This window comes from Pseudorca crassidens, chromosome 3 (genome assembly GCF_039906515.1).
Source record: "Pseudorca crassidens isolate mPseCra1 chromosome 3, mPseCra1.hap1, whole genome shotgun sequence".
Classification (NCBI taxonomy): Eukaryota; Metazoa; Chordata; class Mammalia; order Artiodactyla; family Delphinidae; genus Pseudorca; species Pseudorca crassidens.
The window spans coordinates 52,105,633-52,133,169 of NC_090298.1; the positions used below are offsets into that span (position 1 = coordinate 52,105,633).

General features: G+C 33.2%; 1 protein-coding gene across 1 annotated transcript in view; it reads right to left on the reverse strand.

Moving 5' to 3' along the window:
- ADAMTS6 (ADAM metallopeptidase with thrombospondin type 1 motif 6) overlaps positions 1 to 27,537 on the reverse strand; it is a 266,226-nt gene that overhangs the window by 137,292 nt on the left and 101,397 nt on the right. Inside the window, exon 8 of the mRNA XM_067730807.1 lies at positions 24,040 to 24,145. Coding sequence (XP_067586908.1) covers positions 24,040 to 24,145 — 106 coding nt within the window. The remainder of the gene's footprint in view (positions 1 to 24,039; positions 24,146 to 27,537) is intronic.

Genomic DNA, 27,537 nt, shown 5'->3' on the forward strand with positions numbered 1-27,537 from the left:
TCAAAATAGATGTTTTCAAACCTAACAAAATCTGTACAGCTAAGGAAAATCTTAAAATGCTTAATTGAATTTTCGTGTCTAAGCAATCAATTTTACCATGTTGCTAATATGTTATCATCATTATTCTTGTTAGATAACCATGGTATTTTAAACCCTGCCTTTCATTTTGTTAAATAATCACTAGTACACAGAACATGTACTTTTAAATTCTCCACTAAAAGAAAAAATCAGTAGATGATCAATCAGTTCTGCAAAAAGATAACACATCTACAAATTCACAAAAAAAGAAGTTTCCTAATGTTTTTTAATATGATTAAATTTCTCTTCAAACAGTGATGAGATAATTATAGTCTAAACTGTGACAACTATAAAAGCTCAAAACTAAGCCTTCTCATTGTAGCAGAAAAATACAAAGGAAGAAAGGGACATCTTTCTTTACAATTATTTTCCATTTATAATCTCTTTGATCTGTTCTTATTCATAACTGATCTTGGCTATCAATCACTTGTTATAAAAAAGCAAAGACGAAATTTAAGGGATGTATTCAGAAACTTCTATACCCACATCTGGCAAACATTTTTTAGATTTAACAGTTACCCACTAGGATAGTTATTACAATTTGTTCATGTGTTTTCTAAAACAGAGTTTGGAATTCCACTTCTACTTCTGGGCTTTATATACAATTTACTAAACTAAGTGAACTCAAGATTCTGAACTTATTTAGGAAGATATTTAACGAGGGGGGTGCCTAACAGAATCTAGGACCTAGACTCTTTCCATATGTGCAGAAAGCAATGTTCACATTTAGTATAAACATTTCTGACTTGAGAGTTAGGTTTCCAAAGCCAATGAAATCACTGTAATACATTTACATCTTTTCTACTACTACTTTACACTTTTTTCCTTTCATCTAACTGTAAAGATGCCAGGAACCAGAGGAAACAAGTTATTTGAGATATACTAAGATTTTGGGTGTGGTGTATAGGTGTATGTGCATTTGTGTGTGTGTGTGTGTGTGTGTGTGTGTGTGTGTAGGGAAAAGGTAGGGAAGATAGGGAAATCATGGCAAAGATAGGGAAGGTAGCTGGAACAAGGAAACCTTTGTTATTATAATCTTCCTTGTACTATGAGCAGAATGTAAATGAATTAGTTTATGGCAGCTGAAATTCATATCAACCAATTAGTACAATGGTGTCTGCCTACAAATTCATTTCTGTTTTTCCAGCAAAATGAAGGGAATGCCTTATCAAAGTTCCTAAAGTTGATAGTGACTAAATTTTACTTCAGTAGGTTTATTATTTCTATAACACACATACATACACCTACTCCGTTCTGTAATTCCAGACACTTAATTCAGTAATTACCTGACTGGTTTAATCTATTTTTTGTCATTACTGCATGTCATGGCAAAGACTTAATCACTGAAATAATTTAATTGTTAGACTTTATTATAAGAACTTTTCTAAAAAACATCTTTATGTTATTATCATTGTTTTAGCTACTATGGGAGTATGTCTGCATATGTGACAGCCTATATATGAAAATGTATATTGTATATATAATATATATATATGTGTGTGTGTGTATGTATGTACATGTATGTGTGTGTGGACAAATAGGTAACATAATTTTGGCATCTTCCTGGCCCTGACAGTAATGGAGTAGCATTTTAATAATAATAGCAATATGTTCTAATTTAAAATATATAAAAATTTTATAGTAGATTTGTAAAATCTAGTATAAATAGGAAAAAATAGGAAAATAATACCATGCATGGTATTTTTATTACTAGCTTGGGTAAATAACAATGGCACTGTACAGCTATAAAGCTTAATCAACTGACAGAGTAAAATGTTTGTCATGTTCCATAGACTAAAAATGTTTCCATACAAGAAAAAATTGAGTTCATTTGATTTTTCCAAAGGGTAAAAAACCTTAAAAGAACCACAACATTCAGTTTAGAGTTAGACCTTACAATACAAACATTCTTCATTCATTCATTCATTAACAATTATTGACAGAATGCCTATTACCTCACATTAAAGGTCTATTTACCTCAGTCCCCATTACCCAATACATCATGTCTGGCTTTAAATAAAAAATGGCAAGACATGCTGAAATACAGTTAAAAGGGACCAAACAAGCATTAAAACTAGGCTGAGATATTATGCAAATTTTGGAATTAACAGAGAGGGAATTGAAAATAATTATAATTAATATGTTAAGGGCGCTAATGGAAAAAGTAGACAATATAGAAGAAAAGATAGGTAATATAGGCAGAAAAATGAAAACTAAGAATCAAAAGGAAATACTAGAAATCAAAAACAGTGTAACAGAAATGTAGAATACCTTTGATGACCTCATCAGTAGACTGGACTCACTGAGGAAAGAAAACAGTGAGCTTGATGACAGTTCAATAGAACCCTTACAAATTGAAATGCAGAGAGAAAAAAGAGTGAAAAAGAACCCCCGCCACACAACAAAACAGAATAAAACATCCATGAACTCTGGAACAATATCTGAAGGTATAACATAAATACCAGAGATAGAATGAAGAAAGAATGGAGCAGAATAAATGGTTGAAGTAATGGCCACGCATTTTCCAAAATTAAGAACAGACACCAACCATAGACCCAGGAAGTTCAGAGAATACCAAAGAGGATAAATACCAAAAAAATCTATACCTATGCATATTGACTCAAACTACAGAGGACAAAAGACACAAAGAAAATCTTAATAGAAGCCAGAGAGAAAAACAGAACAAAACAAAACAAAAAAACCTTTCTTCTAGAGGAACAAGGGTAGGAATAACAGCAATTTCTGATCAGACACCATGCAAATTCTATACCCAGTAAAATTATTCTTCAAAAGTTCTGGAGGATAAATAAATACTTTCTCAAACAAACAAAAACTGAGGAAAGTTATTATCAACAGACCTGTACTGAAAGAAATGTTAAAAGAAGTTCTTCAGGGAAAAGGAAAATTATATAGGTCAGAAACCTGGATCTACATAAATAAAGGAAAGGCATCAGAAAAGGAATAAATAAAGCAAAAATAAAATCTATTTTTCTTATTCTGAATAATACAAAAGATAACTGTTTCCTAAAAGTAATAATAATAGTAACAATATATTGGTGATTATAGTAAACAGTTAAATGAAATGAAGTACAGCACTGTCATAAGAGATTGGAATGAGGAACTGAAAGTATGCTGCTATATAAGGTACCCGCACTACACATGAGGGAGGCTACTGTTATTTGAAGGGGGACTTAGATTAGTTATAGTATATGTAAACATATATGTATCTATGTATATATATTATTAAATATATTTTATATTAAAATTTTATGCTAAAACTCAAGAGAAACAATTAAAACTTTTAAAAGAAGTATAATTGATAAGCTATGAGAAGAGATAAAACGGAATCATATAAAATGTTTAATTAAAACCAGAGAAAGGAGAAAAAGGGAAGGAAAACAAACACAGTGCAACAAAGAGAAAAGTTACAAAAATGGTAGATATTAATTCAACTATATCAATAATCAATTTAAATATAAATGGTCTAAATACATCAATTAAAAGACAGCAATTACCAGAGTGAAGAGAAATATAAGAGCCAACTGTATGTTGAACATAAGAAATTCATTATAAATATAATGACCCAGCTAAGTTAAAAGTAAGGGATGGATAGAAAATGATATACCATGCTAACATGAATCAAAAGAAAGCTGGGGTAGCTATATTAATTTTAGACAAAGCACACTTCAGAAAAGGGAAACTTCTCAGGATAAAGAATGATATTACATAATAATATAGAGATCAATTCTCCAAGGAGACAATTATAGTGTAGGCATTTAACAATAGTATCAAAACATTTGAGTCAAAAACTGATAGAAAAGCATGGGGCAATACACAAATCCACCATTATAACTGGAGACCTCCACACCCCTTTTTCAATAATTGATAGATCAAGCAGGAAAAAAAAATCAGTAAGGATACAGTTGACCTGAACAGCACTATCAATCAACTTGATCCAAATGACATTTATAGAACACTACATACAAAAACTGCAGAATACACATTCTTCTCAAGCTTGCATAGAATATTCACCAAGATAGACCACTCTATAGGTCATAAAAGACACCTTAACAGATTTAAAAGAATAGGAATCATACAAAATATGTTCTTCAACCACAATGGAATTAAACTAGAAACGAATAACATAAAGACAGTTGGAAAATCTCAAAATATTTGGAGATTAAAGAACATCTGTAAATAACGCATGTCCCAAAGAAGATGTTTCAAGAGAAATTTTAAAAGTATTTTGAACTAAATGACAATGAAAATACAGCTTATCAAAATTTGTAGGATGCAGCAAAAGCAGTGCTTAGAAAGAAATCTATAGTATTAAATGCATATATTAAAAAAGAAGACATAAAATCAAACATCTAAGCTTCCACCTAGGAAACCAGAGAAAGAACAATTTAAGCCTGAAACAAGAAGAAGAAGAGAATAAAAGTGAGAGCAGAAATCGAAGAAATTAAAACAGAAAAAAAAGAGAAACCAAAGCTGATTCTTTGAAAAGATCAATAAAATTGATAAATCTCTAGCCAAGATAACCAACTAAAACAGAGAGAAGACACAGATTAACAGTATCAGAAATATGGGTTATCACTACTGATCCTTTAGACATAGAAAAACAATAATAAAGAAATAATATGAACAACTCTAAGTCAACAAATTTTATGACTTTAACTGAAATGGACTAATTCCTTAAAAGACACAAACTACCAAAACTCACACAGTTTATAAAGAAATTAAATAATTATTAACCTTCCAAATTACAAAATACCAGGCTCAGATGATTTCACAAGTGAACTGTATTAAACATTTAAGGAAGATACCGTACCAATTCTCCACAATATTTTCTAGAAAATGGAAGCAGAAGAAGCACTTCCTAACTCTTTCTGGGAAGCCAGCATTATAGAAGAAAGGAAAATAAAAACCAATATCTCTCATGCAACAATCCTCAACAAAATATTAGCAAATCAAATCCAACAACATATTGGGTTGGCCAAAAAGTTCAGGTTTTTCCATTAACATGTTACGGAAAAACCCGAATGAACTTTTTGGCCAACCCAATACAAAAAGAACTATACATTATGACCATGTGGAATTTATTTCAGGTATTCAAGGCTGGTTAAACATTCAAAAATCAACCAATGTATTCCATCACATCAACAGGGTAAAGATGAAAAACAGCATATAATCCAAAAATTGATGCATAAAAACCATTTGACAAAAATCCAACTCCCATTTGTACTAAAACTCTCAGCAAGTAAGGAATAGAAGGCAACTTGCTTAACTTGATTAATAATATCTAGAAAAAATTCCTACAGTTATACTTAATGGTGAGAAACTAGACACTTTCACCCTAAGATAGAGAACTTTCAAGGAAAGTATGTCTTCTCACCCTTCCTATTCAACATCATACTGGAAACCTTAGCTAGTGCAGTAAGACAAAAATGAATGAATGAACTTTTAAAAAGATATAGAGATTGGGAAGAAATGAAATTGTCTTTGTTCACAGATGACACAATTTTTTCTATAGGAAATTCCAAAGAGACGCAGACAAACAAACAAAACCGCATAGAATGACTCAGAAAGTATAGCAAGGTCACAGAAAGTGAAGTAATGTACAAAAGACAACTGCTTCTCAATATACTAGCAAAGAACAGTTGGAACTTCAAGTTTAAAACACAATACTGGTTACAATAGCAACAAAAAATTAAATACTTAGCTACATATCTACAATATGCACAAGATTCATATAAAGAAAACTACACAATTCTAAAGAAACAACTGTAAGATCTAATATATGAAGAGATATTCTGTGTCGATGGATTAGAAGACTCAATATTGTTGATATTGAGTATTGATATTGAATACCGAAGATGTCAGTTCTTCCCAGCTTGATCTCTAGATTAAATAAAATCTTAATAAAAATCCCAGCAAGCTACTTTGCAGATATTGAAAAATGGATTCTAAAGTTTGTATGCAAAGACAAAAGACCCAGAACAGCCAACACACGATTGAAGAAGAAAATGAAATTGGAAAACTCACACTAGCAATTTCAATACTTACTATAAAGCTACCATAATCAGGACGGTGTGGTACTGGCAAAAGAACAAACACATAGAACAATGGAACAGAGCAGAGAACCCAGAAATAGACACACAAATATAGTGAACTGATCTTTGATAGAACAGACAATTTTGTACTTACTCAAATTATGAAAAAATAGGATTTACTGTAAAAGTTCTCTTCAGAACATGAAACCAAAATTAATGACATGTTGTCTATCCCTTCTGTTAACCTCTACACATTCCAATTCTCTTAGGCTTTTAACAAGATATGCTAAAACTGTATTATATTTCATTGATCAGAGATTTCCAATGTAAGACTACTGACTTCAGATTCATGTACATAATGCTAAGCTTAGAAGTAATTTTTATTTATAAAAGATAAAAAATATATCACAATGACTAGATTCATGATATTTCAAACCTCACAACTGAAATATTTTAGTCTATGTTGGCAATACATCATTTTACCAAAGTTATAAAGTATTTTCTAATTTACATAAGTTATATGTCTATATAACTGCAATAGAAAAACAGAGAAAATAGGATATCCATTAAGGAAATCACTATTCCTTGATTCTTTCTAAACTGGAGGATAAATTTTAATTGTCTTCAATAAGAGAAGGGTTTTAAAAAATAATTCAAAAAAAATTGAATCTCAAAAATCTTAAGAACCTTAAACCTTGATTAAGAACCTCTTCATTCTGCCAAAAGACAGAATTTTTCTATTGGTTTCCATATAACATATTAAGGTTAGAAAAATATAGCAATATTCTTTTCTAAACCTGATCTACTGACATTATTCAACATACTACAAAATAGGAACCAAAAAACAAGAAATAATATTATACAGGCATTAATGTTCAGGTTCTCATTAAACTTGATTCTGAAAAGATCAAGGTTAAGAAATATATTCATCGGTCTAAGAGCCTAGACAAACCACAATATAAAAACTGGATAAAACAGCACATGCAGGACTTCCCTGGTGGCACAGTAGTTAAGAATACGCCTGCCAATGCAGGGGACACGGGTTTGAGCCCTGGTCCGGGAAGATCCCACATGCCGCGGAGCAACTAAGCCCATGCGCCACAACTACTGAGCCTGCACTCTAGAGACCGCAAGCCACAATTACTGAGCTCTCCTAGAGCCCATGCTCTGCAACAAGAGAAACCACCTCAATGAGAAGCCCGCACACCACAATGAAGAGGAGCCCCCAATCGCCACAACTAGAGAAAGCCCGTGGGCAGCAACAAAGACCCAACACAGCCAAAAATAATTAAAAAAAAAAAAAAAGAATGTAAGGATAGTTCAACATTAAGAAATCTATTATTTATATCACTATATATCAACAAATATGTATTAACCACATATTTATAAATTAAAGAAAAAAATCATGGGAAACTCATATAGTGTGAGGCAGGTACTATTCTAAATACTTTATATATAATAACTCCATAATTTATCACAATTTCTCATTTTGCAGCTATGGAAAACAAGACACAGAATAACTTGCTCCAGGTCCTAAAGCTGGTAAGCAGCAGATCACAGATTTGAATTCAGGCAGTTTTATCTCAGCATATACCCCCAAAAAAAAAACCAAGATAAAATTCAATACTCATTAGTAATTTACATAAAAATAAGTTGATGGGCTTCCCTGGTGGCGCAGTGGTTGAGAGTCTGCCTGCGATGCAGGGGACGTGGGTTCGTGCCCCGGTCCGGGAAGATCCCACATGCCGCGAAGCGGCTAGGCCCGTGAGTCATGTACGCTGAGCTTGCGCGTCCGGAGCCTGTGCTCCGCAACGGGAGAGGCCACGACAGTGAGAGGCCCGAGTACCGCAAACAAAACAAAACAAAACAAAACAAAACAAAACAAGTTGAAAAAATAGAAATAAGATTTAATCATGTCTAATGATAAAACATTAGAATTATATCTACTAAAATCAAGACTGAGATTGAGATACCCTCTATTACTAATTATATCCAAGATTTTATTGGCTACACTAGCCAAAACAAGATAGATAAATAAATAAATCTAGAGGTACAAATATTGGAAAGAAAGAGGCAAAACATGAATTATTTGGAGAAATTACAATTGACTGCAGAGAAAATTCAAAAGACTCACTCCTAAAGCTAATAAAAGTGCTTAAGTGATCAGATATAAGATCAACATTAAGAAAAATTAATGACTTTTCTGGATTCAACAATAATGAATTAGAAAATATAATGAAAAAGGATACTGTTTACAAGTTAGCAATAACAAAAAATCCTAGAAATTTTTTAAAAAGGAATAAGACCATATGAAGAAATAACAAATCTAAACCAATGGATATAATAAACACCTTAATAAATGGAGAGAAATACAGTCATCCCTCAGTACCCACAGGGAACTGGTTCCAGGACCCACTCACAGATACCAAAATCCATGAATGCTCTCATGGAGCATGAGATGAATGCTCATGAATATATGTCCCTTATATTAAATGGCATAGTATTCACACATAACCTATGTACATCTTCCCATATATTTTAAATCATCTCTGGATTATTTATAAAACCTAATACAATGTAAATGCTATGTAAATAGTTGCCACTGTGCAGCAAATTCAAATTTTGCTTTTTGGAACTTTCTGGATTTTTTTGCCAAATATTTTCCATCTATACTTCGTGGAATCCACAGATGTGGAACCCATGGATACAGAGGGCTGACTGTATTATGTTCCTTTTTATAAATTCAATGAACTACCATCAAAATTCCTATACACATTTTTATGGAAACTTAAAAATATTTCTCATGTTTATTTGGGAAAGAAATGTACAAAAATGGTGAAAAAATCTTGAAAATGCAAAACAGTGTCAAATATAATGAAGCTACAGTAACTAAAACAGAAGAGACAAACACAGATTTCAAATACAAGTTGTCAAATACATTACAAAACTGCAGTGATTAAAATGGAATAGACAAATACATAAAAGGTACAAAATGTGGTTCATAACAGGCTCATGGATATAAAGAAATACAACATTAAATTTAAAAAGCAAAGCATATAGGAAGATATCATCTTTATAAAAAACCACATTTATATGTGTGAATGTAAAGATTGGAAATCTATGTGTCAAATGTGACAGTCTGAGGAAGATGGCATCATAGGAGAAAGGGGTAAATGGCAATTTTTGCTTTTCATTAGGTATAAAAATTATCATACATGTATGACATATAAAACTAAATATATATTACTTACAGAGTAATTACAAGAATTAACGTATTATGTATTTAGTGCTTAATACAAATATCAGATGAAATTGAAACAACATATTAAAATATTAGTGCTAAGATTAAAAAGTAATATTGTAGGGCTTTCTTCCACTTCAGACATTGCATAACCTACCAGTCTACTCCAAGCATAACTAGGCATATACTCAATCACTGTGTTCAAAATTTGATTTTAATTTAGATACTTCTAAATCTATTAGACCTAACATTTAAATTACAGACATTTCTCATGCTTGATGAAACACAAAAGGGAATATTGCTGTAAAAATTTTTAAGTTCAATATTTACTTTATCAATTCCCCATGTTTAAAAAATGATTTTACATATTATATTACTTTAATTTAACATATGTTTCAGATTTTTTAATATAAGCTCAGAATTCAATATCCACAGGAGCAACAAAAGGTAAGTATTAATTCAAAAGACATTAATTCAAAAGATACAGAGATTTAATTGTCAAGTTGCACCCCTTTTAGATTTAGTATTCAAAGGCCTATGGTTCCACAGATAAAAACTGAGTATATAGTAGAAACTGGGAATGCAAAAATAAGTAATGATCCTTACTCTCAAGGAGAGAGGAGTTAAAAGAGCAGAGGGCTCCTAACTATCTTAAATGTATTTATATTTTCATGCTGAATCACCTCTTAATATAATAATTTCATAAGTCTACTACTGTGAAAAAAACTAAATATAATTTATCTGTCCTAAAATTGTATCTTTTAAGATTTAGAGTTCTTAATTCAACTATCATGTCTAAATACTTATTAACTTTACCATCTTGCCAATAAGCTTTATTATGTGCACAATTCCTTAGTGATAGTTATTCTATAATAACAGTTATAAAAAACAGCAGTTGGGACATATGGCAATTCTTATACTTTAAATTATTACTAGGTTTAATGTATGCAGATCTGAGCCCTCTGCTCTTTTTACTTTATGCCAGTTCTCTGGGGCTCTACCTTTATGAATAACTGCTAAATTTACAAATTCGGCCCACATCTTTCTTAATAATTTTAGCCTTGTAATTGTCTTCTGTACATTTCCACTTAGATGTTCTACAGGCATCTCAACCTAAACCTATAAAAAACTGAACTCATTACTCCTTTACTTAAAAAGGTTCCACCTTTATTTCAATGGGTGGTACTGATGAGTCTACAGTCTCACTCACTAAGGTAGAAAGATGAGAGTAATACTCAGATGTCCCTCTCTCATCACTCACAGTTAACCAAGTATCAAACCTTGCTAATTTTATCTCTTCAATATGTCTTTAGTCCATCCAAATACCACTACCCAAGTTGCAGCCCTCATTATCTATAACATATACAGCAGAAAGGTTTTGGAGCCATCCTAGAGCCAGAGAGCTTGCCTTCAACCCTGGCTTAACCACTTAATCTCTCTGTGTCTCAGTTAATCCACCTGTATAATGGGTAAAATATGTATTATTGTGTGTACTCACTGTGTTTAACACACTTCTAGAACAACTGCAATCCTCCCCACCCCCCAAATAATATTTGTAGTATTAACTTGGACAAATGCAACAGCATGGTTTCCTATGTGAAAGTCATATCCCATACAGCTTCCAGAGTGACCTACCTAAAATAAAAATCTTATCATGCTATTTCTGTTCAGAATTACTCAGTGACTTTCCACTGTTCTAAGACATAACATGCAAGCTTGTTATTATATACATAAGGCAATCTATCATCTACTTTTTGTCCACCTCACCAGTTTCATTTCACAAGTTCTCGGTTAGGCATTTCAACACCCAGCATCATTAAACTCCATATAGTTATCATGATGCATCATATTCTTTGATATTTCAGGTGCCATGGCTCAAAAACAAAAAAACCCAAAAAACCTGCAAATGGAGAATTTCAATCCAATGTAAATATCCTTCAAAAGTGAAGGTAAAATTTTAAAATTTCAGACAAATAAAAGGTAAGAGAATAAGTTGCCAGGAAAATTGCACTATGAGAAATACTAACGGAAGTTTTTCAGGTATAAGGTACATAATAGATGAAAATGTGGATCTATTTACATCAAGGAATGAAAAAAGCACCTGAAATGGTAAGTGTGTGTATACTTATAAAATACATTGTTTCTTATTTTTAAATTTCGGTAAAAGATAATTGACCATCTAAACCAAAAATAATAACAAGGTCTTATAGGATTTACAATATATAAAGAAGTAGAAATCTATGACAACAATAAACAAAGGATGAGAGGGAGGAAAAGGAAATACAGTATCTTATAGGTGAATTACAGAAATTTTATTTAAAAATAAACTGTGATAAAGATCCAAATTGTAAACTATAGAGCAACCACTAAAAAATAAATAAATAAACCAAGGAGGTATGGCTAATAATTCAATAGTAAAGATTAAATAACACATTTTAAAAATATTTAGTTAATTAATAGAGAAAAAGTGCAACAAAAATAGATAGGAAAAACTAGAAAACAAGCAACAAGATTAATGACCAAAACCCAGCTGTATCAAAAATTACATTAAATGTAAGTGGACAAAACAATATAGTTAAAAGACAGGAACTGTCAGACTGGATTTAAAAGAGCAAAACCCAAGTTGCCCAAAAGAAGTCCACTTTAAATATAGACATATGGGGACTTCCTTGGTGGTCCAGTGGTCAAGAATCCACCTGCCAATGCAGGGACATGGGTTCGATCCCTGGTCAGGGAACTAAGATTCCACATGCTGTGCGGCAACTAAGCCCATGTGTCCCAACTATTGAGCTTGTGCGCCTCAACTAGAGAGCCTGTGTGCTGCAAACTACAGAGCCCACGCACTCTGGAACCTGTGCACCACAACTGCAGAGCCCACGCGCCCTGGAGCCTGTGCACCACAACCAGAGAAGAGAAAACCCGCATGTCACAACTACAGAAAAGCCTGCATGCCACAACGAAAGTTCCTGCATGCCTCAACGAAGATCCTGAGTGCCACAACTAAGACCTGATGCAGCCAAAAAGAAATGAATTAAAAAAAATAAATAAAATATTTAAAAACACACACATTAAAAGAAGCCATAGGTAAGTTCATAGTAAAAGGATTTAAATATATACATACATATATATATTCCATGTAAACTGTATTAATGAGATAAAATAGATTTCAGAACAAGTAATACTACTAAGTATAAAAATAGATATTTCATAATGTTAGAAGGTTGATTCATCAAGAAGACATAATAATACTAAATGTGAATGCACTTAATTAGAAAACTTCAAAATACATGATGTGAAACTGACAAAAATGAAAGAAGAAACAGACAAACCTACATAAACATTTAGAGATTTCAACACTTCTCTATTAGTAATTGATAGATCAGCTGTAAAGAAAAGCTGTAATACTATAGAACACTTGGACAATTAAGAAAATCAATGAAATCAAAATCTGTTTTCCTTTTAAGAAAACAGTAGAATTAATAAACCTTTAGCTGTATTGATCAAGAAAAAAAGGATAAGAGACATTAGCAAGATGGCAAAATAAGTAACTCCTGACTTGGCTCCCTTCACAGAAAGAACAGCTAGCAAATATCAGTAGATAAGATGCCTTTGTGAAGAACCCAGAACCCAGGGATGAGTTAGAAGCACCCACTTGAACCAAAACAAAACACAAAACAAAACAAAAACAAGAAAAAAAATAACCAAAAAAACCACATTAGAAAAGTAATAGGGGGACTTCTCTGGTGGCGCAATGGTTAAGAATCCACCTGCCAATGCAGGCGACACAGGTTTGATCCCTGGTCCGGGAAGATCCCACATGCCGCATAGCAACTAAGCCCATGTGCCACAATTACTGAGCCTGCGCTCTAGAGCCCATGAGCCACAATTACTGAGTCCATGTGCCACAACTGCTGAAGCCTGCATACCTAGAGCCTGTGCTCTGCAACAAGAGAAGCCACTGCAATGAGAAGCCTGAGCACCACATCAAAGAGTAGCCCCCACTAGCCGCAACCAGAGAAAGCCCATGCACAGCAATGAAGACCCAACGCAGCCAAAAATAAAATAAATAAAATACATAAATGTATAAAAAAAGAAAAGAAAAGAAAAGAAAGGTAATAGGAATAGTTTCACTTTGACTGCATTGTTCCTCTCCCAGGGCAGATATCACTGCACCAAGTGTATCTCCCTGGGCCTACAGTTATGCCAGTGGAAAAAGGAGATCTCAAGGTGGCCATCCAGTTTCCCCAGCATTCCAGGACACATACCAGGAGAACCACTTAAATACTGCCTCATGGGGATCACTTTGGGAATCAGATAAAGATGGGAAAAGGGAGCATGAGGCTCACAGCAATGAACACTTTGCATTCTTGCTAATGGTGGCACCTGAGCAGAGATCCCAGTGGCTGTGCTCATCTGCAGAGTTGAACTGGTGCCCATTTCTGGCTGGGCAACTTGCTTGGCAGTTTTTCCAGGTTTGCATCCCTTGCTATTGACCTCTCTCAGCCATGGACCCATTCTAGAGCCCCACACAGGAAAACAAGTCATTAGTACTGCCCAATTGCTGACCAGAGCCTCCATCCCTACTCAACCAGGAAGCCTGGCCAGCGATGCCAGGTAGCTATGCAGCACATCTGACATTCAGCCATGACAAAGAAGCATATCAGTAGCTCAACACAACTGCTTCAAAAGGCTGGAAGAGGAGATAGTTTCCTCAAACGCATAGACACCAGTGCAGATACAAAGATCACAGAGAATCAGGTAAACTTTCAGAATCAAAGGAGACTAATAAGCTCCAGTGACTAGCCCCAAAGAAATACAGATCTATGAACTATCTGAAAAAGAATCAGAATAACTCTCTTAAAGAAATTCAGTGAACTGTAAGAAAACACAGATAGATAACTCTAAAAAAGAGACCATTAAAACACACACACACACACACACACACACACACACAGAAATGCTGCAGCTGAAGAATACAATGACTGAACTGAAGAATTTAGTAGAGAGCTTCAACAATGGACTTGATAAACAAAAGAAAAAATCAGTGAACTGGAAGAAAAGTCAATTGAAGTTATCCCATCAGAGAAGCAAACAAAAAAGAATGAAAAACAGGGAAGACAGCCTATGTGAATTACGCAATATCATTAAAAGAAACTATCTATGCATTATTAGAGAAAGAGAAGGGAGAAGAATGGGGCAGAAAGCTTATTTATAGAAAGCAGCAAGGGAAAAAAATTACTCACATACAAAGGAACACCCCCATACTCTATCAGCAGACTTCTCAGCATAAACCTTGCAACCAGGAGAGAATGAGCTATATTTAAAGTGTTAGAAGAAAAAAACTGTCAACCAAGAACACTTAACAAAGGACAACTGGCAAATTTGTCCTTTAGAAATGAAGGAGAGATAAAGACTTTCTCAGATCAAAAAAGCTGAGGGAGTTCATCACCACTACACCTGCCTTACAAGAAATGCTGAAAGAAGTTCTTCAAGTTGAAATGAAAGGATGCTAATAAGTAATACAAAAACACAAGAACATATAAAACATACTGGTAAAGGCAAGTATACTGTCAAATTCAAAATATTCCAATATTGTAATACGGTAATGTGTTAATCACTTAACTCTAGCATAAAGGTTAAAGAACACATAAAATATAATTATAAAAATCTATAGCTATAATAATTCGTTAATCAATCACAATATAAAAGATGTAAATTGTGATGTCTAAAATATAAAATATGGGGAGGAATAAAAAGGTAGAATTTTTTATGCACTCGAAGTTAAGCTGTCATCAGCTTACAATAAAATGTTATATCTATGTTTTATGTAAGGCCTGTGGTTACCACAAAGCAAAAACCTACAGGAGATACACAAAGATAAAGAGAAGGGAATCAAAGCATACCACCAAAGAAAATCATCATTCACAAAGGAAGACAGCAAGAAAGGAAAAAGGAAACAAAAGAATTACAAAACAGCCAAAAAAACAATTAATAAGATGGCATTATTAAGTCCTTACCTATCAATAATTACTTCAAATGTAAATGGCATAAATTCTCCAATCAAAAGACACAGAGTGGCTAAATGCATAAAAAAAATAAAAAGACAACCATCTGCTGCCTACAAGAGATTTAACTCAGCCTTAAAGGAAACAAATAGGCTCAAAATGAAAGGGTGGAAAAAGATATTCGATGCAAATGTAAACCAAAATAGAACAGGAGTAGCTACACTTATAACAGGCAAAATAGACTTTAACCCAAAAACTAATATAAGACGAAGTAGGTCAAATATTATAATAAAGGGGTCAATTCAACAAGAGAATATAACAATTGTAAAGATTTTATGCACCTAACATAACAAGTACCTAAATACATAAAGCAAATTTGAAAAAGAAATTAATAAAATAATAATTGATGGGGATTACAATATCCTCACTTTCAATAATGGATAGATCACTCAAAAAAATCAAGAAACATTGGACTTGAATCACACTTTAGTTCAAATGGTCTTAAAAGACACATACAGATCATTCTATCCAACAGTAACAGAATACGCATTCTTCTCAAGGTTACACAGAACATTCTCCAGAATAGATCACATAATAGGTCACAATACAACTCTTAACAAATTTAAGAAGATTGAGATAATTTCCAGTCTCTTTTCTGACCACAATAGTATAGAACTAAAGTCAACAACATGATAAAGCAAGAAAATTCACAAATACATAGAAATTACACAACATACTGCTGGTTAAAGAAGAAACCAAAAGAATAATCAAAACTATCTTGAGACTAATGTAAATGGAAACACAATATACCAAAACCTAAAGGATGCTGCAAAAGCAATTTTAAGAGGGGATTTTATAGCAATAAATGCCTACATTAAAAAATTCAAATAAATAGGCATCTAAATAAGAAAGGAAGAAGTAAAATTGTCCCTCTTTGCAGACGTTATGATCTTGTATACAGAAAAACCTAAAGACGCCACATAAAAATTTTTAGAATAAATGAATTCAATAAAGTACAGGACACAAAATCAAAATGCAAAAATCAGTTGTGTTTCTGTATACTAACAATGAATAACCTGAAAAAAAAAAAGAAAAAACAAAGAAAACAATCTCATTTAGAATAGCATAAAAAATATTAAGGAATAAATTTAGCCAAGGACAGGAAAGATCTCTACACTGAAAACTATAAGACATTTATAAAAGACAGAAATAAGTGAAAAGATAGTCCATGTAAATGGACACGGTGAGTTAACACTGTTAAAATGTTCATACTACCTAAACCATCTAGTATAGATTGAATGCAATTCATATCAAAATTTCAATGACATTTTTTATAGAAACAGAAGAACAATCCTAAAATTTGTATGGAACTACAAAACACACCAAATAGCCTAAGCAATCTTGAGAAAGAACAAAGCTGGAATTATGACTATTGCTGATTTCAAACTATACTACAAAGCTACAGTAATCAAAACAGTATGGTACTCGCATAAAAACAGACACATAGACCCAATAGAACAGAATGGGGAGTCCATAAAAAAAAAAAACCCACACATATATTGTCAACTAATATTTGAAAAGGGAGCCAAGCATAGTCAATGAGAAAAGGATAGTCTCTTCAATAAATGATGTTGTGAAAACTGGGCATTACCATGCAAAAAAAAGGAAAGAAATTGGACCCCTATCTTACACAACTCACAAGAATTAACTTAAAATAGATTAAAGACTTAAATGTAAACCCAGAAACTATAAAACTTCTAGAAGAAAACATAGGGGAAAAGCTCCTTGACAGTGTTTTGGCAATGAGTTCTTGGATATGAAATCAAAAGCATAAGCAACAAAAGCAAGAATAAACAAAATTGGACTACATCAAACTAAAAAGCTTCTACACAGCAAAAGGAGCAATCAACAAAATGAAAAGGCAACCTATGGAATGGAAGAAAATATTTGCAAACCACACAACTGATAAGGAGTTAAAATCCAAAATATAAAGGAACTCATACAACTCAATAGCCAAAACAAACAAACAACATTTTAAAACAACGTTTTAAAATGGGCAAAGGACCTGAGTAGACATTATTCTAAAGAAGACATATAGATGACCAACAAGTACTTGAAAAGGTGCTCACATCACTAATCATCTGGTAAATGAAAATCAAAACCACAATGAGATATAATCTTATACCTGTTAGAATGGTTAATAAGAGACTTCAAGTGCTGGTAAGGATGTGGAGAAAAGGGAACTATTGTGCACTGTTGGTGGGAATATAAATTGGTACAGTCACTATGGAAAATAGTATAAAGGTTTCTCAAAAAAATTAAAAATAGAACTACCATATGATCCAGCAATCCCACTTCTGCTTATATAGCCAAAGGAAATAAAATTTCTATTTCAAATAGATATCTACACCCCCATGTTCACTGAAGCATTACTCACAATAGCCAAGAAATGAAAACACCCTAAGTACATACCAGTGGATGAATGGCTAAAGGAAATGTGATACACATACACCCCCACACATAGTGGAATATTATTCAATCATAAAAAAGAAGGAAATTCTGCCATTTCCTTCTGTACAGCAAAAGAAACAATCAACAAAATGAAAAGGCAAACTATGGAATGGAAGAAAATATTTGCAACATGGGTGAAACTTGGGGGCATTATGATAAGTGAAATAGGTCAGATAAAGACAAATATTGTATGATCTCACTTATATTTGGAATCTAAGAGCTGAACTCATAGAGAGTAGATTGGTGGTTGTCAGGGGATTGGGGTCTGGAGGAAATGGGAAGATGCCGTTCAAAGTGTACAAACTTCCAGTTATAAGATGAAAAAGTTCTAGGGGGGGCTCAGTAAAGCATGGTGACTATAGTTAATAATACTGTACTGTATACTTGAAAGCTGCTCAGAGAATGAATCTTAAATGTTCTCACCACACACACAAAAATAGGTAATTATATGATGTGTTGGATCTATTAACTAACCTTATCATGGTAATCATTTCGCAATATATACGTGTATCAAATCATCACGTTGTACCTCTTAAACTTATACAATGTTATATGTCAATTATATCTCAATAAAGCTGGAAAAAAAGGAGAAAACACAAATTACAAATATCATGAATGAATGATGGAACATCATTATTTATATTATAGACATAATAATATCAAGGACAAAATAATATCAACCTTATGTATACAAACTCTTCCAGAAACTAGAACACTTCCTAATTCAATTTATAAGACTAACTTTATTCTGATACCAAAACTAGTCAAAGACATTAAAAGAAAACTACAAACCAACAAATTTATTTTTAACAAATTGGGCTGAAATAACTGGATCTTCATATGAGGAAAAAAGGGAACTTCCACCCTTACCTCACACCATACAAAAAAAGTTAACTCAAAATGAACTACAGATCTTAATATAAAAGCTAAAAGTATAAAATTTAGACAAAAATATAGAAGAAAATTTTCACAATCTTGAAGTAGGCAAAGATTTCTTAGGACACAAAAACACAAACCATAAAGGAAAAATTATAAATTAGACTTCATCAAAATTTTAAAACTCTGCTTTTCAGAAGACCTCATTAAAAAATGAATGGCAAGCAAAAGACTTGGAGAAAATATTCACATTATGTATACATGATAAAGACTTTTATCCAGAATATATTGAGAACTCTTACAGCTCAATAAGAATGAAACACCTCAGTTTTTTTTTTAAATGGGAAAAGGAATAGACATTTAAGAAGATAATGAATAACAAGCACAAGAAAAGATGTTCATCATCACTAACATCATTATTTATCAGAAAATAATCAACTAATTAAAGACACAATGAGATACCACTAAAATGCATAATAATGGCTAAATCAAAAAGATTTATAATAATAAATGTTGGCAAGGATCTGCAGTAATTGGAACTCTCATAGATTGCTAGTGGGACTGCAAAATGGTATACAGCCACTTTGAATCAGAGTTTTCTTGTTTATTATAAAGTGAAACTAACATATACCATACTACCAGCAGCACTACCCAAGGGAAATAAAAGCATATGTCCAGACAAATTCTTGTACATGGTTGTTCATACCAGATCTATTTATAATAGCTCCAAACTAGAAACAATCTAAAATGTGATGTATGCTATTATGATATGGAATACTCTTCAGGGAAAAAAAGAACTATTGATACACACAACAACAACATGACTGAACCTCAAAACCATTGTGCTGAGGGAAGGAAGCTAGACACAAAAGAATACCCACTATATGAGTCCACTTAAATGAAACTATAGAAAAGATGAGTTTAATCTATAAAGATAAAAAGTAGATCTGTGGTTGTCTGGGGCCAAGGAAAGGGGGAGGAGTGTGGAGACTGACTGTAAAAGGGAACAAAGGGAATTTTTTAGGCAATGTAAATGTTGGTAGCTTGACTGTGGTGGTGGGTACATGGTTATACACATTTGTCAAAATTTCTCATACTGTACAAAAAATGGACGCATATTTATTGTATATAAATTATAACTAAATGTTTTAAAACTTACTCATGGGAAAGCAAACACTTCCAGAAAATAGAACACTTGACTCATTTTATGACTAACACTATTTCAATACCAAAACTAGACAAAGGCATTAAAGTGTCAACTACCTTGGTGTATGTTTATTATTAGCCTTCTGTCAAGAAAACACAGCACTTGTACACACTGCTATTTTTTTTTTTTTTTTTTTTTTGCGGTACACGGGCCTCTCACTGTTGTGGCCTCTCCCGTTGTGGAGCACAGGCTCCGGATGCGCAGGCTCAGCAGCCATGGCTCACGGGCCCAGCTGCTCCGCGGCATCTGGGATCATCCCGGACCGGGGCACGAACCCGTGTCCCCTGCATCGGCAGGCGGACTCTCAACCACTGCGACACCAGGGAAGCCCCACACTGCTATTTTTCAAATGGATAACCAACAAGGACCTACTATATAGCACAGGGAACTATGCTGAATATTGTATAACAACCTAAATGGGAAAAGAATTTGAAAAAGAATAGCTATATGTATATGTATAACTGAATCACTTTGCTGTACACCTGAAACTATCACAACATTGTTAATCAACTATACTCCAATACAAAAAAAATTTTTTTTAAGTCTCCATATATTGTACACCCACAAAAAAAAAAGAAAAGAAAAAAAAGAAAACAGCACTGATCAAGCATTTAAAGATACTTAGGTATTTGCAGCAGGAGAGGGGAAGTTTGGATAAAGAAAACAGTAATAATAGCTTCCTAACACAGTAACCTAATTTACAATTTTATCCTGAAGTCTTGCCACATTTCTCCTTCTTTAAAAACTTCATCTCCTAACCAATCTTCTATAAAAAGTATATCTCGGGCTTCCCTGGTGGCACAGTGGTTGAGAGTCCGCCTGCCGATGCAGGGGACACGGGTTTGTGCCCCGGTCTGGGAAGATCCCACATGCCGCGGAGCGGCTGGGCCCCTGAGCCATGGCCGCTGAGCCTGCGCGTCTGGAGCCTGTGCTCCGCAACGGGAGAGGCCACAGCAGTGAGAGGCCCACGTACCACAAAAAAAAAAAAAAAAAAAAGTATATCTCTACTGGTAAGACCAAACATTGAAAATGATTTTTAAAAGCAAGACTGATAAACCCCTGCAGCTTTCAATACAACTTTTGACAATCCTTTCAAAATTAGAGTAACAGTTCACTCAATCACTATTAATTAATAAATGAGTTAAGTCAAATCTAAAAGTTTTATTGTTCACTTATTGTGAAAAAAAGTCAGACATATATAATAGTAGAGGGAGCACCATAATGAACTCCCATCCACATGTCATCAACATTATAAAATTCAAAATTTACTATTCTTGCTTTAACTTTCTTTTTTTCTCCTTTCTTTAACAAGCAAATCTCAGATGTCCTGCCACTTCAGTCACATATACTTCAATATGCATCTCTAAAAAAATATGGATTTTTAAAAAAAGATTTCTTTTTAAGATTACTTATTTTTGTACAGCATGAATATATTAGCTAGCTTTCTCAATATACTACATACCTGGTTGAATTCTTGCCACCTGTCTTCAACATCATAATTTTTTTCAACTTCTGAAAACTATGGCAACTACATTATTAATAAAAAAATCATTCAAAGAATATTCTTTTTTATAAGATTTCATTAAGTGTTGATAGCTTATAGCCTTCATTAAAACTAGACTGTCATTTAAATATAGCATAAAGCTCAGTTTTTCATTTGACAAGGAAACTAATTTCTTGTTTGCATAAGGGAGTGAACAGAAACAAAAAGTGGTCACTAAGGCCTAGCCAAAGAAAAGAAGTTATCCACTGCTGTTTAAAATGGATATAATATCCCTACATAAGTATGCAATGGGTGCAAAACCATATTCTACACAACCTGAAGATTGGTAGAAAGTATTCGCATTCTAGTGACTCAGTAGAGGCACTTTTCATGGTCGAATATTTTTCGACCTAATTCATGGTCGAAATATTTTTCTCACTAATTCATGGTCGAATATTTTTCACTGTAATTAATCTGGAGATATCACCACATCACTTAACATTCATTCTACTAAATGATAAGAATTACAAAAACCTTTGTTTTATACTCTATAGAGTATAGAGCACATTATACTCTATTTGAAAAGTATACCTGATATATTTACCATGACTATTATTTTGTTTCAGGAAGAATAGAGAGCACTATATTTTAATGATGACATGAGTTGTACTAGAGCTGACTTGCTAAATTCCTTAAAGCTAAACCCTAAGATCTTAAAAGCAAGTAAAAGGATTTTCGTCAATGAATAAGACAGTGTGTTAAACATACCCTACCTAGTTGTCTGAGGACAAAGGGATAGGGGGATAGTGACATAGGAATCAACGTGGAAAGAAAGTTAATTTTTAGGGCTTCAAATAACATTTTTGAATTGAAGCGTTTCTTCTGGCTTTCAATATAAAGCATTTTGTGAATTCCTCCCCCCCCATTTTTAACATTCACATCATCAAAAAAGAATTAGCTATGAAACAAAGTTACAACAAGGCACATAAATCTTAAGAGGTATATTCTACTTCTCTCCTACATTTCTTCTACATAAGGTACAAACCATTCATCTGAGGAAGAATTAAAAGGAATTATCCATAAGGTCAACAAAAAAATCTAGGAAGTCTCACAGTAGCTCAGTTAGAATCTTAATAAAAGATAAAAAGAGAGATAAACCCTCACCTTGCCTATTTAAGTACATATAAGAATGGGACTTATAATGCATACATTGACATTGACTAACTCATGGCTCCATGAGGTAATACTGCTCTCATACACATATTATTTATCCACTGCATGTTACTTATCCTAACCTTTCAATTTAATTGAATCTAACAGAACCTATTAAATTCAGCCTGGTTGCATAAGATTATGACAGTAATTAATGAGTCAGATTTTTAAGTGAGTTGAAGATAAACTGCCTGGTTAAGAAGGCTTTTCCCTTTTGTTCCCCTGCTGTTTATTGAAATGGAAACTAGAATACCAATATTCTTAGGATTCGACTAAAAGTGTAATACTGACTTTTCCCTGTGTCTGAATTAAGTCAGGTTTGAAACTTGTTGGTTACTTGAATTCACACATAAATCAATACCAATTTGGTAAAATTTAAATGGCAATTTTCAAAATAATGCAACAGACTGACCCAATTTTACTCTCCCCTTTGGGAAGAAAAAAAGCTGAACTACAGATTTATCTCAGGAATGACCTCTGAGGCAAGTCATATAATAAGCATTCATTTTATTTGTTCTTTTTTCCCCCATCCATTTTTTCTACCAAAAAAAGCAGACTATAAAATTTAAATCATATAAACATCAGAAGTTCTTAGAAATAGGCTGCTTGTTTTAGTTTAAAATGTTTGACTATCCTTTTAAAGTTTTCAAACTTCTCTCCCTCCACATAAGCAAGCTTTTACATTTACTATTCCCTGTTATTTGAAATAAAGTAAGCGTTTTATCGCTGTTGGGTGGTGGGTTGGGGGAGGGGGAAGTCATAGGATAGTTTTTGGCACAGATTTATTTAAAACAAATATTAAAAACTCCAGTTCCTCCTGAAAAGTAGTGAGGATGATATCTCACTACTCTTGTAAATATCAGGGGTTTTTTTTTTTTCCACTGACACACAAGTGCACCTGAAAATACAAGTTGCATAGCAGTGATTACACAAACCTAGAAAAGGCATGCTCACAGCTGTTTGAAGAGTGAAAACTCAAAGTACACTTTATGGTAATGGTGTCAATGATGATTTTTAAATATATATGTATTGTCACTTGAGAAAAAGAAAGATCATTAAACAATTCGACTGTGAGAAACTCGGTGTTGAGTGGACCACGGTAAAGCTAAATTGTTTCAAATGTACATAACAAAACTTAAGTGTGGTGCATTCACCACTCTGAGGACACTAGTCATTGAATCAGAAAGATTATTTAACAGGTCTCCAGTTCTTAAGATGATTTATCCCAATACCTTAAATGATAACATTCTCTATTGAAATCAGACAAAAAGGCAGTAAAATATGGTTGAGCACAGGCGTTCCACACAGTAGTTATGAGTTGCTCAAAAGAGTGGAGTTCTAAAATTTATTTTGATTTTCTTAAACTCACTCACTTGTGACCAATCTCATGTGCAATGGTAAAAGCTGAACCCAGGCCAATGTCTTCATTAATGCTGCAGCTCCTTTCAGGCTCACACATTCCAGCCACAGAGGCCAAGCCTGAATAAACAGAAGGAGACACAAAGGGTCAAGCCAAGGTGTTTCAGTCTTAAAAAGCCCATACTTATAAATGCCTGGATTCTTTTTAATAACCTCCATGCACAGAAGGAGCAGTTGGCAAAAGGTTAACTTTCTAGTCATTTGCAAAATCACTGGGGGGAGTTTCACTTTGCCGGCTAGACATTAATATTTTTTGAACTGCAGTCAGTGCTGGAAAATGTCTAGACTAGGGGTTAGATTTATAAATTTTACTTCTGGTAACTTGGGACCACCTAGTAACTTGAGCCAGAAGAGGGAATTCAAGAAAGCATTTCTATTTTAACATTCTTCAGGCTGTAGAAAGCAAAATATATCCACATTATTTTTCTAAAAAGATCTGTTTAAGTTTAGTGGGTTCATAAAAATATACAAGCAACTTTTTAGTTACCAAAAAAAGGGAATCCCAAATGGTTTTTAAAAATGACATTTTTATAAAAACAAAAATGAATGATTCAAAACAGAAAAAGAACTGTTAAAGATGGGAGGTTTTTGCATTTTTTTAATCTTCTGAAATTAGTCCTGCAAGTGATGCAACAATTTCTTTAAGTATTTTAATGGGCGGAAAGTCATCCACACATTCAGCGTGGTTCTCCCCTCTCTCATCCCCCTTAAATGCATTAGTTTTAGTAATAAAGCAAAAACTATGGTGTTAATTCACTGATTCTAGTGAAATGTTATATTACTCAAGGTATTCTTCCCTTGGGAATTTTAGTATGTAAAAGTTTTAATATTTATTTCCAAATGAATATCATGCTCTGTGATTAGTTCAAAACTTTAAAATAGTGCTGAGAAAAAAGAATTTTTGTGTGAAAGATATAATGTCATGTGTTATAAGGAAATAGATGCTAAGCCATACTTAACACACATATGTACTAAAGTTATTTAGAAGAAATTGAAGGAAAAGTAGGAAAAATATTTTATATGATAGTAGTCTACTATCAACACCCAGGTATTAATAATTACCTTCCCACCAAAAGTGATTTCAATCCAATTCAATTAATATTTATCGAATGCAATAAACAATGTTCTACGCTAGGTACAAAGTCCAGTTACGCTAATTTGGAACAGTAAAAGCTATTCAATTCATATTCTTACTGACAAGAAAGCTCTAGAAATTGTGTATTTTTGTATGCTCTAATATGAAATATCAACATTAATAACCACATTGGAAAAGAGCTGAGGTTAGTGTTGGATTTGCTGATAGACTGTTTGCTTTTCCTACTGATTTATGTTGCAGGGGGGGCAGGAGCTGGGGAGGAGGTGATTTTTGCCTCACAGAGTTAATAATAGTGATATCTTTGTTCTGCCCTTCCATTCACTTAGAGGTCTTGGGACTTGAAGAAGAGGAAGTAAAGAGGGACTAGTTGAGGCAGGATGACTTAATTTTTTTGGTTAATCAAAAATATTTAATGAATATTACTTCCAAATTCCACTGAGAGAAAAAGAGACAGAGAGAGGGAAAATACAAAAAAGTCTGCAGTACATTATCTGCCTTTAAGCTACTGGGTTCAACATGGTCCACGATATGGAAAAAACAAAGCCACTCTATTTGAATATTGTTTCTGTTTTGAGCTTTATGAAATTTGGTTTAAAAAATTACTAATATTTATTGTTAAATTAACATTACTTATATTTCCTGAAATCTATTATGCCATTATCCTTTTGTTGTTGTTGTTCTTTGGTATGTGCCATATGGCCCTATTTTTAATTGAGAATGCCAAATGACTCCCCAAGGTGTATTTGTAAGCACAGATTTACTTATGCATCTGATATAAAATTGTTAGCTCTACTAAAAGAACAACCTAAGAAAAAACATATCTGAGAAATAACTAGTTGTTGAAAGTATAAGGTAAATCTTAACTAAAATAAAAGACTAATTTAGATGCTAATGTATTTTTCACAACTTCCCACCATTTTTTCTATTCCTGTAAAACTGAAGCTGTCAAAGTTCTTATGTGTGATTGTGTTAATAGGGGTTTGATGACTATTCGGGTCATTTAGATTTCCTCAGTTTGATGGCCACAGTTTGCACCCTGAAATCTACTTAGCCAGGTTACAATTGGTCACCAGCAGTACTAAGCAAGAAAATATCCAAGAGTCAGCATGAAAACCAATATGAAAGTTACCAGAAAGACCACTCAAAAAGAAAAAACCTGATCAACTGTGCTGATAATATATTTTCCACATATTAAAATCAACACATGTATAAACAACACAATTCATTCAGTTTTCAGTATAAGAAATAGTATAAAAATAAGTTATAATGGTTTATAATTTGAAAAATAATTTATATTAGGATTGAAAATACACTGACATGTATCCAAGTATTAAAATATTGATTCTGGAAATTAATAAACTATCCCAACGTATTAGGCAGTGTTATTATTCATGTCCCAATGAAGACCATATCTCAGTGTAAATAAACTACCTTCAAAAAGCAGAATAGAATATGTATAGATACATACATATGCATATAGCTATACATATATATTTCCTCAAAATAAACACACTAGAGAATACAAGCTAGAGCTTGCACCTTCTTTGAAACTTGGTGAATATTACACCTAAAATTGATTAAGCACTTAGTAACTGCTTATGGAGTATGTACAATACAGGGAATAAGTTAAACAGTATAATTTCTACATTAAACAACACCAGTTCATTTCTATAGTAAACGCCTTTATATTTCCTTAAATGACTTAAAAAATATCCTTGCAGCATAAGGGCAGATATTACTCCTACATCATAGATAAGGAAATTAAGGAACAAAGAGCTAAATAAACTGTAAAAGGTAGTAATGCACTGAAACTGTCAAAGCCAGTTGTTGGTTTTCAGCTCAGGTTTCCTTCCTTTGGATTACTGTTGGTCTTGTTAACCTAAAACACTGTGAAGAAAATCTTTTTGATGTGAGCTCTCTCAGCAAAGAGTTCTTTCTCTGTGTTATGATTTTAACCAGCAAACTTCTCCACCATAATACTTGTCATCGGCAAATTGGGATTTCTCCTTTTGCTGTAAATCCTGAGGGAAATGAGGAAGGAGAAGCCTGGGAAGGCAGGTAAAATCATCAAGAGAAATTTTAATTTTTGAAGAGATGTTTCACACTGACCTCTCCAGGACCTCTACTTTAAATGTGATCATCCCCAAATTCTCATGAGGCGCATAGGAACAGAATTCATAACTATTCCTTTACAGATAAGAAAAGTGAGACTTGTCAGAGAATCTAGAGAATTCACCTTCAGTTGCTTAACTTCTGAGTCTGTAAAAAGCCTCTATGACTCTAAAAAAACCCCACCATATAAAAGCCTCCTGCTTTTACTTAAAATAATTCTAGTTGCTTAACAATTTAGTCTACT